At 41.9% G+C, this 17,380-nt stretch overlaps 2 protein-coding genes across 2 annotated transcripts in view; one reads left to right on the top strand and one right to left on the bottom strand.

Moving 5' to 3' along the window:
• KCTD2 (potassium channel tetramerization domain containing 2) overlaps positions 1-7,858 on the bottom strand; it is a 551,781-nt gene extending 543,923 nt beyond the window's left edge. Inside the window, exon 1 of the mRNA XM_044068805.1 lies at positions 6,964-7,858. Within this exon, the coding sequence (XP_043924740.1) occupies positions 6,964-7,296 (333 nt within the window). The 5' untranslated portion in view covers positions 7,297-7,858. The remainder of the gene's footprint in view (positions 1-6,963) is intronic.
• A 144-nt stretch (positions 7,859-8,002) lies between these two features.
• ATP5PD (ATP synthase peripheral stalk subunit d) overlaps positions 8,003-17,380 on the top strand; it is a 197,146-nt gene continuing 187,768 nt past the window's right edge. Inside the window, exon 1 of the mRNA XM_044068806.1 lies at positions 8,003-8,104. The gene's annotated coding sequence lies outside the window, so the exon portion shown is untranslated. The remainder of the gene's footprint in view (positions 8,105-17,380) is intronic.

Raw genomic sequence — 17,380 nt, 5'->3', positions numbered from 1 at the left:
GTTTCAATTCCTTTTGATAATATTCAGAATTTCATCTGGGGCGACCGCGGTGGTGCAGCGATTATTGTTGCGGCCTCACAGCAAGAGGTTCTCTGGTTCAATCCTCGGGCTGGGGTGCCTTCTGTGCGGAGTCTGCATGTCCTCCCTGTGTTCGTGTGGGTTTCCTCCGGGTGCTCCGGTTTCCTCCCACATCCCAAAGACATGCTGTAGGTGGATTGGACACTCTAAAATTGGCCCTAGGTGTGAGTGAGTGAGTGTGTGCATGTGTGTGCCTTCTGTGGAAGGCTGGGCTGGCACCTCGACACTGTAAAACTCCACTGCCAATCATGAGCAGACAGGTGATCCATTGTGGCGACCTCTAACTGGGAAAAAGCCGAAAGAAGAAGGCAAATAATTTTCAGAATTTCATCTGCTTGAGGGCAATGTTGTATTACCAAGGCCCTCTCATAGTTGCTCACTCCTTTGGCCTGTTCTTCTGGAGCTTATCCTATACCCAACGGGAATTTGTACTGGTAACCCCATTGGGATTGGAAATAATTCCAAATTTCTTCACCAAATGCAGGGGATACCCTCTGGCTGTGAACATATCAACTACCATATCTAGTTCTTTAGAAATGTTATCAGGATGTGATGTCATTCTAGCTATATGAATACAATGGCCCTTAACTATACTTTTCTTTTTACTGACAGGATGACAGCTGGATAAAAGAATGCTTGTTAGGTAGAAGGCAAAAGGTATCCATTTTAGGAGTCTATTCTGGGACCTGTAATGTTTAATTTGGTGTTCACTTCTTTTCCCAAAATATATTATTGCTGAGTGTCGAACAAGCAGATGATAGTAAAATGGAAATGGTTGTAACATTAAAAATGACATGATGGTCTTAAATAAATATATTTAGTATGTGAATAAATGGATCAAATATGTGAGTTTAAAATTGAGCACAGAAAGTGTAAATATATGATCTTTAGTAAATTTACATTTCAGAGAGTACCAGTGCTTTTACAATGAATACCTGGAATACATTTGCATTATAATACACCGAGGGATTATGTTTAATAACAGGCTACCGTTTAAACTCCATATATCCAGTGCAGCCTTAAGGGAATTTGGCTTGATATTCAAATCAACAGAAACAAATGTATCTACTTTGCAGGCAACTCGTTCATAAAACTAGTGTAAGGCCCATAACAAAACAGAATTCCATCTTTTGTTTTATTTACTCAAACGGAGATAAAACATACTGAAAAACATAAACAGCAAATTTAAAAGCATGTTCCAGCACTTGAGAATAAATCATACATTGAACCTATATGAACACTGGAACCTTACAGTATTAACTAGAGATTACTTTGCCGCAAGATGTGTGATACTCAAAGGGTGTTTAAAGATGACACTTTCAGAACATGAATCGGATAACACAGAAACATGTGAATGCTGAATTAGAAACAGAGTTATTCAATAGGCCATACCTAGACTATGGAACAAAAGTTACCATTAGAACTAAAACTCATTTAAGAAGTTGTCTGTGCTCCTTGATGGTCATGTGGCCTGAGAAGAGACCCAAAACTAGGAAACTATGAAGCATGAACTCTGCTTTATTGATCATCCTAAAGGTCCTCATCAGTTCTTCACTTGGATTAGTAACTGGTCACATTAATGCTGGCACGAACAACTGACATACATCTCTTCATATCTGATTAAAACACATACAGAGGGTATTGCAAGCACCCTATGTGTAAGCCAAATGATGCACTATTCCCCTCCTGCATAGATGCCAGCTGCTTGCAATGTCAAGACAAGACAGTTAAGGTGGCATCTTCTCCCTTACAGCAATGAAGGTTGGTTCTGTTGGATGGGTTGCGCATTTGGAATATAAAACATTCTGTTAGGTGCATCTTTATATTGAAGTGCATCTTTGTTGTACATGTCGTACAATGCTGACATTTTGGTGCACAAGAGGAGCAAGACTTTGCTTTTTCTCAGTGACTGTGCCATCTTGGAGTTAGTATATTTAAGCAGCAGGAGTGTGGGGGAAGCAGGGAGGCTTGTACTCCGGCATAAAACATTTTTTGATACTTTTGAGTTTTGAACGTTTGAATCAATTTAATGATTGCTGATGTAGTGGGTTGGCAATTTGGTAAAGTATAACTTCCTAGACAGTTTCTGCTACCATTTTTCAGCTCTTATGTAACTCAAACTACACTGCTTACCATAGGCAAGGGTCTAGTTTGTGCACCATCATTCCTCACCACCTAAAAGAGGATATAAAGCTTGGTTACTGAATATCACTAGTTCATTTAGGACAAACATTGAGTTGTCCATACCAGCTAAAATGAAACGTTGTGGGGATATATATGCAAGTGTTTTCAGTTTCTTTAGTTATCTATGGTACATGGTTTGTAGCATCTTACCCTCACCAAGAATGATGCCACAATATGAAGACAAGTTGATCAATTTCAACAACTGGCTTAAGTATTGGTGTCATTCAAAGGGGATCCAATGCCCGTCAGCCTGGGATGACATGCTCGACAAGCCACGATGCTTCGCTAGGGACGGCTTGCACTTGTCACCCCTGGGCTTTCGGATATTGGCAAAGGCTCTTGCTACCCCCATAGTGCCTTTTTTAGGCAAGGCTCAAAAGACAAACCCACCTCCATAGATATCACAAGAGATGAGTAATGCTATTCAACGCCAGAAGTCAACCTCAAGATGCACGCACTCAAAACTCTCCTTAGCACGGAGAACATCAATATCTGTGCAGTAACAGAAACCTGGTTCAAGGCTCCCGAGAGCACCCCAGCACTACCAGGTTATACCTCATACCATGCTTTTCGGCCCCAAAACTTGGACCGAACCACAAAAGGAGGGGGTGTATTAATATTCGTCAAAGATACCCACACCTCCAGGTTGGTGGCACAGCATGAAGCATCAGAGACTATCCATGTGCAACTAACAGTGGGTAAAACTGCCTTCCAGTTTATAGCCTGCTACAGACCACCCTCCCAAACCCAGGTACCCCACTCGGCCTTCCTGAGAACACTGGAAAATATGAAGGTCTCTCCAAACACCATTATATTGGGCGACTTCAACTACCCAAACATAGACTGGGAGCATTACTCTAGCTCCAACACCCTAGCCCAAAGGTTCCTAGAATTTATAAACTCAAATGCTATGGAACAACTTGTTACCACTCCCACAAGAGGGGAAAACATACTGGACCTGATCATCACCAACATGGGGACTCTATGCTCCAGACCAGAAGTGTATCCCTCACTGGTAAGATCAGACCATAAACTAATCTCACTGGATATTCACATCCTGACCCCACCCCCTGCCCAGAAAACCACAGTGAAAAACTTCTCTAAAGCAAATTTCACACTCCTCAAAACCGAGGTGGTATCCTTCAAAGCCCCCGGGCCTGTGGAAAATACGCCCCAGACCGCAGAATCCTTTATAAACGCATTCTATGAACACCTTCAGGAATGCATGGATCATGCAATCCCAAATAAAATCAAGACCCAATCCTCCAAAGGCAGACGTCCTGTCTGGTGGACCCCAGCCATAAACTAACTATACAATAGAAGGAGGAAGCCACTACATGATAAGAGCAAAATCCCAAAAAGGGAAGGCATCTCTGATCAGTATTAGCAAAAAACTACGGGCACTCATAAAATCGTCTAAGGCCAGCTTCGAGAGAAAAATTGCACAGGACACTAAGGATAATCACAAGGCTTTCTTTAGTTATGTTAGGAACTTGGGTGGGAATTCCCAGATATGCTCAGAATTAGTCCAAAATGACAAAAAATACAGCGAACCCACAAACATTGCCAACATCCTAGCTGACAGGTTCAGCGCAACCCCCCCCCTCCCCACCAAAACGGCAAATATCTATCCCAGCAGAGTGCTACCCCCCCTGACATCTCAGATGCTCAGGTAAGAGCCGCCCTCTCCAAAGCAAAAAACACAGCATCAATGGGACCAGACGGTGTCCCGGGCTGCATCCTACATGAACTCCAAGAAGAGCTAAACCCAAACATAAAACTACTGTTCAATCTCAGCCTTACTACAGGATATGTACCCAAAGAGTGGCGTACAGCAACAGTGGTCCCTCTCCACAAAGGTGGTGCCTCAACGGATGCTGGAAACTATTGCCCCATAAGCCTGACTAGCTTGGTCTGCAAAGCTATGGAAAGGATCATCATGGACTTCATAAATAAAGATATTGGGGACCTACAGACACTGGATCCTACCCAGTTCGGCTTTGTTAAGGGCAGATCCTGCCTCTTAAACCTGGTCGATTTCTTTGAAACAGTCACCAAGGCCATTGACGAGGGGAAGGTGGTCCACACAGCCTACCTGGACCTCGCAAAGCCTTCGATACAATACCCCACTCGGGCATTATAGATAAGCTCACCAGCTTAAATATAAACCCCTATGTCACTAGATGGGTTGTAAATTGGCTCAAGGACAGAACCCACATGGTTAGAATTGCTGGAGCCATGTCAGACTCCAAACCAGTTACAAGTGGCGCCCCACAAGGCTCAGTCCTGGGACCTCTCTTGTTCGGTATATATTTCTCGGAGGTACAGGCCAACACAGAAGGACTGTGGCTGACCAAGTTCGCAGATGACTGCAAACTGGGCGCCATAATCGACTCTCCAGCCGACACAAGCATCCTCCAAAAGGGCCTCATAGAAACAGACAACTGGTGCCAGAGCCATGGCCTCAAGCTAAATGCCAAAAAGTGTATGGTCATCCCCTTTGGCAAAAACAAAGTGCCCACAAATTACCACATAGGTAGTAATCCGTTAATTACGGAAGAAGTAATTAGGGACCTGGGGACCCAAGTTAATAACAATCTCTCATTTGACAACCACGTGGCCAAAGTGGTTAGAAAAATATTTTATATAGCCCACCTAATCATGAAGGGATTCACATCTAGATCAGGGGAGGTCATCGTGCCCCTTTACTCATCCCTCATCAGGCCCATAATTGAGTTCAATGCCCCTTTTGGGATGTACCTTACCAGACACCTGCAGCAACCGGAAAGACCCCAAAAGTACCTCACCAAGAGGATCAAAGGGCTCAAACAGATGCCATATGCTGCCCCGTTAAAGAAACTCCAGCTCTACTCAGTGGCATACCGCCTGCTCAGAGGCGATCTGTGCCCGACGTATAAAGCCATGTCCAACCCAGAATTAATGGACATGCTGCACCTCAGAAAATCCAAATCCCATCGAGCAACGCGCTCGAGAGACTTGAACCTCAGCACTGAAATAAATAGGAAATGCTGGAGGGACAGATTCATAACCCAGAGGCTCCCTTCACTCTGGAATAAAATCCCAGTCCAGGTTAGGCAGAGTCCCTCACTGACTCTCTTCAAGAGGAATTTTGATGAGTGGATGGTAGATCGTAAGTTTACCCCGTGTATCACTTCTGTGTCACTGTTAGACAGAGGCAAAGTATACTAACCTCGAAAAAGGGCATAGCAAAATTAATTTAAAATGGGTGCCGAAAGCCAAACACACTCTGGCTAGACTTATAAATGCCCTAGGGCAGATAGCCTAGTATGACCCTATGAACCTATGATTTGACTCTTTTTATTTGTAATGGGCTGGGTTGTTAAGAATATTTACAAAAGTTTTACTAAAGTGTAAGACGGCATCATCAAGTGGCATGGATTTTAATATGTTCTAGATATACTGATGCAGAGTATATTGATAAAAAGTGTCTGTTAAATGTTGTTGTATTACATATGTACTTGGTATGATTATATATTACATTTTTTGCTTGAGTGATGTAGTTTCTGAATGCACTGATAGGAAGGTAGATGCTTATTATACCTGCCAGATATCCAAATATTTGATGTACTCCATGTCCAAGTATGCCTGGCACACCTGCAGACAAGTCCCAGTCTTTTACACAGGACAAACTAACCATCCCAATCTTTTCTCATACATAGCGTCCTGTTCTGTAAATGTCTAAACTATATGAGAATTACCAACTGCAGCTCGGTCTATTAACAAAAGACTTCAAGAAAAAAAATATATCAGTTGTGTCAAAATATCTTTGCCACTTCCCTTATGCATATGGCGATCACCAACACACAAAGATGCAGGAACTACACAAATTAAGGTTGTAGAAAACGAGAAACATACATTTTTTGATTTTTATTAATACCCCAAATGAGACTTGTCCTATGTAGTATAATAAACAGTCAGTTCGTATTTTGATAAAATAAGTCTGTATTAATTAATCAATTTTCTTTTAAAGCAAACAAACATATATTTTCCAATAACAGTTAAAATGACATTCGCTCTGGTTACAAATAGCCAGTCACATTCTAGTCCTATATCCAACATCACCACCCCCAAAATGGCTTGAAACTATACATCGCAATTCTATATTCCAAAACCTAACTAAATAATTACAGGCACAGTACAGTAGGTTCACTGATCCCCCCCAAAAAAGCTACGAATGTAGCTATTTACTTGAGGTCAGAGCTGTAGCATCTTCCACAAGCCTTCCCTTCTAAAGAACATCAAATGAAAAAGGCACCGATGTTTCTGACAATGTAATCGTGATCGAAATGCATGTCGTGTTATTCATCACACTGTACATGACAAGCGACAGTTTAAACAGTACAAATGTAAAACAAATTAAATAAAATAAAAATACATTTCCTTCGGTTAATGTTCACCTCCCTAAATCGCTACATTAGCCGTTTACTATGAAATCACAGAAGGAAGGCGAGGGAGGGTCTCTGATACTGCTTTTATGTCGTGTTGTCACCAGAATCATTATGTGTTTTCCATCTCAGCAAACCGAAAAAGAGGAGAACACCATTTAACAACAACTCCCAGCAGGCTAGCACTATATCTGCTACTGTTGTTACATCGACCACGAGTAATTTTGGGAACAAAACAAACTTATGCTATGATAAAATCTCTCCGCTCGCTTACCTTGTCGGAATCGAGGTCGGGGTCCTCTTGGCACAATCGGTATAAAAAAGATTTGGGGTCCCTACAAAGTGTCTGTTTGGTGGTAACAAAGTATGTACCACCAACATTAAGCCGGACCCATTTGGAGCCGGATTTTTCCGTGTGGTCTGAAGGCGAATTGGAATGATTTCTCGATGGGTATCCCATGCCCACACGAGCTGCAAAGCCTGGACTTGGTGGGCCACAGCGAATTGGTACTCCTAGGTTCTGAGAGGCAGTCCGGTTTGGCACGTTATCTGGATCCGGACTTTCCTTTGTGCTGTTGACAGATGTTTCGATGCGCACCTCTGCCATTACCTTTGATCAGATATCTGGTGCTTAATGGAAATGATAAAATAGGTCTAGCTTGTGCTGTTGCTTCAGTCACCTTGCTAGTACTAGTTTTCTTTTTAGCTAGGCAACATGTTACTCGTGCAGCATGGAGTACCTTGCAGGTCAGCCATTGTCTTGTTCTTTCTTTTTTTTTTTTTTTTCACCATTCTGCTTCACAATGGGCACCGTTGGAGGGGTGGGGACGGAGGCAGGACTTCCAGGTCGACCATATTTATTTCTACAGCAGGATCGGTCTAGTCTAGTGTATATACTCAATATTCAGAATTGCATGAAAATGCAAAGTAGCATGGTCTAAACATACTTTTACAATAGCTCACCGATTTTTAGTCTCTTGGCACTGAATTCAATGAATATGAGTGACAATGATGGGGTATTAATGGGTATTGTTAAACTTAGAATACAGCAGCTAGTACCTGTAAGCTTTATTTGAAGACTGTAACTGTCGTGCAAAACTTCCGGGTCAGCACTACCAGAATTGACGATAGAGTGCTGAAAACATATTACTTGGGCAAACTGTTTACAACTACCAAAAGCAACCTGACAAATATGCTTACGTTTAGTTAAAGAGTAACCTGACCCAACTAGGGTTACTAAGAAGCAGAGAAGGTGGGGGCGTTGCTAAGCTACAAGTCTTGTCATTGTTGCAGTCTGATTGGTAAGGGCAAAGAGAGAGTTGTTTCCTTTTCCGGTTGATCGTCCATTCTTTCTGTACAGGGTGACCGGTGGAAGCTGTAGAAACGGATTTAGTAGGATAGTGGGTGCAGTTGGGGTAAGTCTAAATATACTTCTTAATTCACGTTTTGAGAAAACAATAAACTAAATTAAGACAAGCCTATAGTAATTAGCATACTTTTCTTGATTAATCTACGGAACAGCTAGAGTCTCTGTAAACTGACCTTGGTTGTGGGATATTGCATGATCTTGGAGTTGTCGAGGCCCGTGACCTGTCAGCGTTTACTTTGGGTCTGTATATTCGCTTTTAGTAGGTTATCCAGTGAATAAACAGTTTAGTTGTACTTAGTGGCCCAAAAATAAATGTAGTAGCAGTTGTGCTGAGGGTTGTTTGAGTTAGCCTGCACTTGTACGTAGAAGCCCTGGGGTAGAGCTCAAAGTGACTGCCCTGCGACTTTTTGCTCTGTATGCATGAGTGCCTACGTGGGAGCACAGAAAGGGGGATGCATATGCGTAATTGGTGTGAACATGCTTGTTTCAGGACTATGGATGAAGCTGTTAGAAGAGTCATTGACTGATCTAGTGGGTAATCTTGTGTAATCGCGCCAGGGGCATAGCTGCTGTAAGTTGCAGCAATGGGTGCACTTTCAAGATGGAACACTGTTGGAAGTCCGACACTAGGGTTATAGAATAAAAATAACTTAATAGCCGTAGTTCTTTTTATGTGTGTACTTTTTTAAACTTTTCCTGACGTAAGGAAGAGTTAGTAATGCTTGTTTTATGTTTCTGTTCCATATACATTTTTCTTAAGTATGTACTGCTCTACTTTTTTTTTGTTGTAAGTTCTGTATTAATTTGATTTGTAGCAGTTCATTATGTTGTATCCAGTTTAGACTGAGCCTGAAATTGTTCCTCTTGACACAGTGCTGTACCCCAGTAAACAAAGCAAAATAATGGGAATATGTGAATTTGGACAGCTGGGGAAGCTTTCTTGCTAGACAGTATGTATAGACGGTCCTTCATATGTCTCTTCTCCCCTGTCAGTGTCTGACATTTTCTGTTTGTAGTGATGTTTCTGGTAATGCTGTGCTGCTTTTTTCCCTCCCTTTATCGCCGCACAATTTTTCTTTCTTTTTCAATAGTAACGGATAGTTTTGTTGAAAAATTGCAACCGGGATCTCTTGATTGTAGAATATTTCTTCCTGTGTATGCTTATAGTTGTCTGGAAACATTGCATGTTTGTCATCATGATGCATGTAACAAGCTATAACAAGATATAGAGTTGTAAAAAAAATTTAATTGAGGTGTTGTCATCTTGGCCTCCTCTCACCAGCCTTGTTCAGGTTCCAGTGTCAGTTAGTAGCTATCCACTTTACCCTGGTGTTTTGGGTCAATGCTAGAAGTCTAAACCTCAAAATGCACTCACTCGAGGCACTCCTTAAAATGGAGAACATCAACATCTGTGCAGTGACAGAAACCTGGTTTAAGGCTCCAGAGAGCACCCCTGCGTTACCACGCCGTAATTCATACCACACCTTTCGGCTACCAAATCTGGACCGAAACACTAAAGGTGGAGGCGTGTCCATATTCATTAAAGGTATCCACATCTCCAGGCTAGTTGCACAGCATAATGCATCAGAGATTATCCAAGTGCAACTAACTCTTTGCAAGACCGCAATCCAAATTGTAGCTTGCTACAACCCCCCCCCACCATGCACCAGGATTTCCACTCTTCATTTCTTGATACACAAAGTATTAGGGTACAACCCAACACCCTAATAATAGGCAATTTCAACTACCCCACCATTCGACACCACCCCCCACTCTGGAATTATAGATAAGCTCACAAAACTAGGCATAAATCCCTATGTCACAAGATGGGTTGCCAACTGGCTCACGGACAGAACCCACACTGTGAAAGTAGCAGACTCGAAATCCGACTTCAGACCAGTGACAAGTAGAGTACTACAGGGTTCAGTCCTGGGTTCTCTCCTGTTAGCCTTGCCGAAAGTGTGATGAGACCTTGGGACACAGGTGGATAGTAATCTCTCCTTTTGATAATCACATCGCCACAGTGGTCAGGAAATCCTTCTACATGGCTCACCTCATCGCAGAAGGTTTCTCATCCAGAAAAAAAGGTCATTGTTTCCCTCTACTCATCCCTCATTAGATTCATTATAAAGTACAACACCTCTTTTGGTATGTACCTCACAAGACATCTACAACAACTGGAAAGGCCACAGAAATACCTCACAAAGAGGGTTACTGGCCTCAAACAGATGCCCTGCACAGACAGTCTCAAAAAACTCCAGCTTTACTCCGTCGCATATCACCTACTCTGAGGCGATCTCTGCTTAACATGCAAAGCTATGTCAAACCCAGAGCTGTTGGACATGCTCCACGTAAAGAAATCTCAATCCCTCTGAGCTACACGCTCTGGGGACCTAAACCTTGTCACCACAATAAACAAAACATGCTGGAGGGATAGATTCCTGTCCCAGAGACTTCATACTCTATATCAAACAGAGCTCTCATTAGCACTCTTCAAGAAAAATCTGGATGACTGGATGGGAAGTAAGAAATTCACCCCATGGATCACTTCTGTGGCTCTGCTCGACAGGGGCACAGGAAAATAATTTCCTTGGGTGGCAAAAGCCAGGGTACCTTTTTTGCTAGGCTTATATAGGCCCTAGGGCTAATAACCTAGTACCTACCTACCTATGAACCTCAGTTTCACAGTCATATTGAACTCTAGGTTTCCTAGGGGGGGTGTGCTCTTGGCATAGTGTAGTGTTGTCCAGTTTAAGCTTGACATATAGTTTGAGTTCAACCTCCACCCTTTTTTTATCATAATGTTTTGAGTCCCTTCACAGTACTCTGCCTCTCTCCAAGGCTTTGTGTTGACCATGGGTTTCACAGGCTACCTTTTAGCCAGGACTCGTGGCAGTGAGTTGTACTTCTGTCGTTGGATTTTGAAGTACTGTCTTTACCCAGTCAGCAAGTGTTAAATGGAAAACTATTTGTTTACCAGGAAGGCCTGATCACTATAACCCTTTTTCAGTGGTGCCCCGTGGAGGAGTTCTGAAGAATATTAACATTTTGAAAATAAATACTGTTGGGAAGTATTACAAAACAGTTGATGCTGAAAAAAAAAGAATGATATAAATAATAAATGTGATACGCTTAGTAGGAACAGTATATAAATTACATCAAAGGAGAAATTTTCTGAAGTAGTATTCTTTTATAAAAAAAAAAAAAAAGAATAGAATGAAGAGATAAGGGAGAAAAAGAGTTTAGAAATGAAAAAACGGAATACAGCTGAGATAAAACGCAGGAAGAGCAGTAAGGGTGAAGAGCATTAAGATGAAAATGGCAGATTATTTGTTCTGCAGTCATACAGAGCTTATAGCAGAAAAGTAGAAAGACTGAAAGGAGCAGTTGTGCATATGGGTTTGTCCTAGAGCAGTGGCGCAGGAACACATTTAGGAGTCTTTAAGATGCTGTTTTATTAATATATTTTAATTTGTGTACTAAACTGTTGTCTGATATGTTGAGATGAGTTCTATGTCTTTTATACAAAGCTTGAGTACAAAGCATCACCAGCAGATTTATTAATGGAAAACTACACCTTTCCTAAAGTTTAACTCCACTCTTAGGTTGCTTTCTCCCTTGCCTTGGAATCAGAGGAAGAGAAAGCCTACCCCCGTTTTTTAACTGCAACTTCTCACATGTTTTGCAGAAGAATTTGCCTCCACCTGCAAGACATACCACAAATAGAGAAATCTGTCAAAATAAGGACTGCTCTGCAGGAAGTGAGACAAATGGCAACCCTGTCAACTAGGTGCACTGATATGTTTGTAAGCAGGTCTGTGATGCTTTCTTGTGACATCCTTCCGCTGTTTGGTACATAGATGCATGGGAAAAGAGATTCCACTGACTTTGAGTCTGTCCTTACATAGGCGTGGAGTGCATAACCATTTTCTAGTTCACAGAGGAAATGTAACCTTTGACAGCAACCATGATATACATACACATGTTATGCGCCCCTTCATTAAAACACTAGGACAGGGAAATCAGAAGTGCTTTATCTGTATATGAGGTACATGTATGTAGCACACATTGTAAATGTATGTATAGAAATGTGCGTGTGCATATAATGGAGATAACAATGTTGTATATGTGTAGGTGTAGATACTTTTGCTTAACAGGTGTTTTGCATATTATAAATGTAACTTTGTAGATGTAACTATGTTGAAAAGGGGCTTTATTCCCCTTTGGACTTCCCAGGTAAACAAAAGTAAGTAAACAACTGGAGTGATGGGACTGAAGCTCCAGGCTCACATGTATAGGCCCTGTCATTTCTATTTCCATTCTACTCCAAAGTCATGTGCTATTGAAATGTTAGACCACTTGTAATTTTCAGTTCCATATGCAATAGACAGGTTTTGTATTAGAGCATTACCTCACCAGATGCACAGTAGCAAGGACCGTCCAAATAGAGCATTACCCCACCAGATGCACAGTAGCAAGGACCGCCCAAACCCTGCCCACTACAATACGTTTTCCTGTAATTGCTAGTCTTACTGTAAATAAACATAATACCCAACATCACCAAATGAATATGGAAAACAGTGTAGTTGAATGTACGCACTGCTGCAAGTGCATGTTATCTATTCTATATAACAACATACACCAAACTGTTTTGTAGTCCTCTGTGCAGGAACACACATGGCAGATCTCTTTACTTGTGTTATGTTTTAATTATTACTGTTTCTTAGCTGTTTGACATTCAGTATTTATTTGTGCCAAAGAATTTTCCATGTCATTCTGTTGGTCCACAGATGTGTATTTTTCAAAATGCAATTTTTTTATGTCTGCTGCATTTATTTTGAGGGACAGTGGATTGCAGTAACTAAGATAAGAGAGGTACAAACCTGGAACTGTAATGGTTAACGTACATATCCAGTTAATACTGACGCACACACCTCAATCTTTTTTAACGCTCAAAATCTGAACAAAGTCTTATAGAATGGGGAGCAAACTACCAAATATAGGGAGAGAATGCATTTATAAACTTAGAAAGTTGCTAGCTTTACAAGTTTTATGTTAGCATGCATTTCAAAAGAATGTAAACTGTGAAACTAAAATGTGTGTCGTTATTTACTGACTTCTATGTTCAGTAATTTACCAGAAAACCACAAATTTTGTGTTCTGATGTGCACAAAAGTGTACTTAAAGGTTGGGGGTGCAGGGGTCCTTGCCTCCCCTACAGAAGCAGTTTAAAGCACAAAATTAGGATGGGGTGTAAAGTACTGCCTACATGCTGCCCGTCTGTCCCACTAATACTTGAACCTGTCCTTTAAATTTCTTAAAGGGCACACACTAACTAACCAGCTTGGAATGGCCATATTTCAAGAAGGGCAACATTGTGTCTCTTGTATATGGAAAAATTAATTAAAAAGTTTTTGGCAACAAACAGTCACAGATGACATATTCAGAATGAATATTCAACAGGTCGCTGGATAATCTGCATGGCTTGTCACTCGTATTTTGCATGCAACCTTACACAAGCTTGCCCGGTCAGTCATGCAGGCCACGCCCATTCCTGCGCAAACATTGCTGTGGGGTAATGTTCTAATACAAAGTCGATGCATAATCCAGCAGTGAGTATGGGTGAGGCAGTGTACAGCTAAATTACCAAACAGAGAGAGACTAAAATAGTGACACAAGAAAATCAAACACTTTTTTTTCATTAATCAGTTTAAGGTCTTTGATTGTGACATTCGTGCATTACATATGTAAATATGGTAAACAGTACTGCATAAGGAAAGCAACTGACATGTGACTTGAACGGAAAGACTAACACAGAGCAGACTAGATATGGCTGAAGTGTATAAAAGGCAGGAGTCAAGGTGATGTAGCAGTTCTGTGCAATGCTGGGCTTGACAAAGTATACTACAGTAGCATTTACAAGTGCATTATCAACATACAACACTTCCTAAGGATGTGCAGTGGGCGGTGAAAATAGATGATGAACAGAGATTTTCAAATATGTGCTACTCCTTTAACACTGTACAAGGGAAAATGCAGGCATATGTAACGTATTCTGAATGGAACATCTTTATTTGACAGCCACATTGTTTGTCTCATTGGCATTGCCTGTGTTCATATTGGTCACCAAACCATTTTACTGAAAATGCTTGGTGTCAGGCAGTGCTAATGTATGTTTTCAAAGAAAGTATGAGTCAGCTGTGCTATACAGTATAAAGAAATTCAGTTTGAAAAATATTCCAGTTGCATTAAAATATGGACAGCAACCTATTCATCAGATTATAGCCAACCTTATTTTCTTCAACTTGTGCTAATTGAGGTAAAAACAAATTGCTTACAGTAGTTATCAAGATGTGTCAAAGTGTACGGGCCATAAAAATTTAGGCATTTTATAGTCTGCCAGTTGTGGGGTTTGCCAGGGGCACAGTGACATGGGTATAGGTTTATACAGAGTTGCTGTGCATGTAGTCTAGGAGACTGTTGGGGAGTTTAGCCCAAATTGCCCCAAAGCATTTCTTGGTTATGTGACTTGCTCATGGACACGTAGTTGGAAAATGAAGATGGATCAAAGTACGTTTAGCAATGGAAGCAGGAAGTACAGTTGTGGGAAATCTTACCATAATGGTAGATGCCCTTGCCTTCACTGCTGCAGTATTCCTTATTAATGGGATTCCCTGCCGTGAATCCCCTGTCCGGCCAGTTTACAAAAGATTTCCATTGCTTTAAGGTATGCTGAACATTACCTGCTTACTCCTTGCGTAAAGTAGGGCATAAAGGTGGTGTTAAAGCATACCATCCTCAGAACAGATTGCCCCAGTAGGAACAGCAGTCCAAAGAAACTCCAGAAGAATCTGCACAGCTAGGAAGGGGAAAAGACTAGGGGGGTGGAGGGAGTGAGTGAATACTGAAGTGGTGAAGGCAAGGACATCTACCGTTAAGTAAGATTTTACACAACTGTACTGTGTCCTTACATTCACTGTTGCGATTCCTTACTAATGGGAGAGTGCAAAAGGTCAAGAAGAAACCTGGGAGAAGGAAGCAGCAGAGCCTCCAAGAAGCCATGAAGAATGGCAGCAGCAAAACCAGCTCTGGCTCTGGAGATGCCATCCAACTGGTAATGTTTGGTAAAGGTATGCACAGAAGTCCGGGTAGCAGCTTCAAGAAAGACAATTAGCATCTAAGCCTTTGAAAAAAGCACCAGAAGAGCCGCAGCTCTAGTGGAATGAGCCTTGATAGAAGAAGGATCACCATGAAAAGTGCAACAAAAGGAAATGGCCTTTGAAATCCAAGTAGAAATAGTTTGCTTGGAAACTGCCAAGCCTAAAGACCTAGGATGAAGGGAAACAAGTAACTGGTCAGACTTACTTATAGCTTTAGTTTTATCCAAATAAAATCTGAGCTGTCTATGCACATCTAAGGTACGTAGCACCCTCTTGCTGTCTGATTGCGGAGAGGGGAAAAAAGGTAGGCAAATTTAATAGACTGACAACTCATTAACCATCTTGGGCATAAAAGGATTAGTATGCAAGGACACCCTATCCTCATGACATGTCAAAATAGGTGGACAAATCCATAAGAGCTTGCGACTCGGACACCCATCTGGCAGAAGTAAGAGCTAACAAAAGAACTGTCTTCCAAGAATAATGTTGCAAGGAAGCTGAAACGGCAGGCTCAAAAGGAGCCAGGGTCAATTTTTTTCCAGAACAAAATTAAGATACTGGGAAGTCTGATATTAAGGACACCTTTTAAGAAACTGCTTAGCCTCAAATCTAGAAGCTAACGGGGGAGTTGAAGGTAGGCAAGCAGAAAGAGCTGATAAGTGGGCCTTACTAGAAGATGGGAGGGCATACACCTTCCAGACCAGAGGACCTGGGACTCTGGTGCAAAATAGAGGAAGTTGTTTGTTCAAAGGGGAGGCAAAGAGATCTACGTGAGGAGTACCCCACTGGTGAACAATGTCCAGAAAGATATCCCTGTGAAGCATCCATTCATGGGATTGAGTGAAGGACCTGCTCAGTCTGCCACAACTTTCCGATCTGAAGGAATGTAAACTGCCTGACGAGTCGCACGATATTGGATGGCCTGATCCCATACCAGAAGAGACTGTAGGATCTCTTACACCTGTGTTTGTTGATATACCACATGACTATGTTATTGTCCGTGAATACCTTGATATGCCCTGCAGAGAAGAGAGGATGAAAGGCCTGAAGAGACAGCAGAAGAGCCCTCCTCTCTCTGATGTTGATGTGTGCACGGGGTGACAACACTCATGAACCATCAGGGAGCCAAACGTTGCTCCCCATCCCACATCTGAAGCATCTGTGAACAGATCTTGAGAGGGAGCGGAAGCTGAAATGGGAGCCCTGGATTCAAAGACAACTGCTGAATTCACCACAGAAGTTCGACCTTGAGACATGGGAGAAGAGGAGCAGGAAAGTCTAGAGGATGTGCATGCTGAAGCCACACTTACTTCAGAAACCACTGGAACTTCCTCATGTGGAGTCTGGCCAGTGGAAGCATCAGAATGATGGAAACCATGAACCCCAGAGCTTTCAGAAACTCCTGGCTGAATTGGAAGCCAGGGGAAAAAGAGTTTGAAAGAAATGAAAGTCAGTGCCTTTGGAGGAGGCATGGATGCCAGTATTGGCACTGTTTGAAAACTGCAACCCAGAAAGACATGATCTTGAGAAGAAGTCAAGGAAGAGTTGTTGATGTTTTTATTGTGAACCCCCAGGCTCTGAAGAAGAAAAATGGCAAAATAAAGATTTTGCAAAAGAACCTCTGGAGGAGACTGCTGAATCAGCAGGTCGTCCAAATAATTTGGATCCCTTGCAGCCTGGAAAAGGCAACCACAGGAGCGAGGCATTAACACCCTTGGGGCAGTTGAAAGGCCAAAGGATCGGAATATGGAGATGAGCAACCTTGAGGTCCAGAGACACCAGAAAGGCCCGAGGGAGCAAGAGAGGAAAAAGGGACTGAAAGGACAACATCTATACCTTTTTAAAGCAACAGAAATCTTTTGTAAACTGGCCAGACGGAGGGCTTCACAGCAGGGAATCGCATTAGTAAGCAATACTGCAGCAGTGAATGTAAGGACATCTTTAGTCCTCTGCACTTACTGCCAGATATCACAAGTTCAATTAGTGGAATAGTATGGGTTGCTACATGCCTCAATTCACTGATGGTTGCATCCTTCAGTAGTGTAGTTTTCTGAAAGTGCGCAGCAGTTTGCAAGCCTTAGATTCCAGAGTATTAGTACTTGTGTCATTACCAAAGAGTTTTGCTGAATAGGGATCGAGTTGTACATTAAAAGTCAAATGAG

This window comes from Protopterus annectens, chromosome 4.part0, assembly GCF_019279795.1.
Source record: "Protopterus annectens isolate FY-2018-M chromosome 4.part0, PAN1.0, whole genome shotgun sequence".
Classification (NCBI taxonomy): Eukaryota; Metazoa; Chordata; order Ceratodontiformes; family Protopteridae; genus Protopterus; species Protopterus annectens.
The sequence above is the reverse complement of the archived record's forward strand: the minus strand, read 5'-3'. Positions and strand labels throughout refer to the sequence as shown.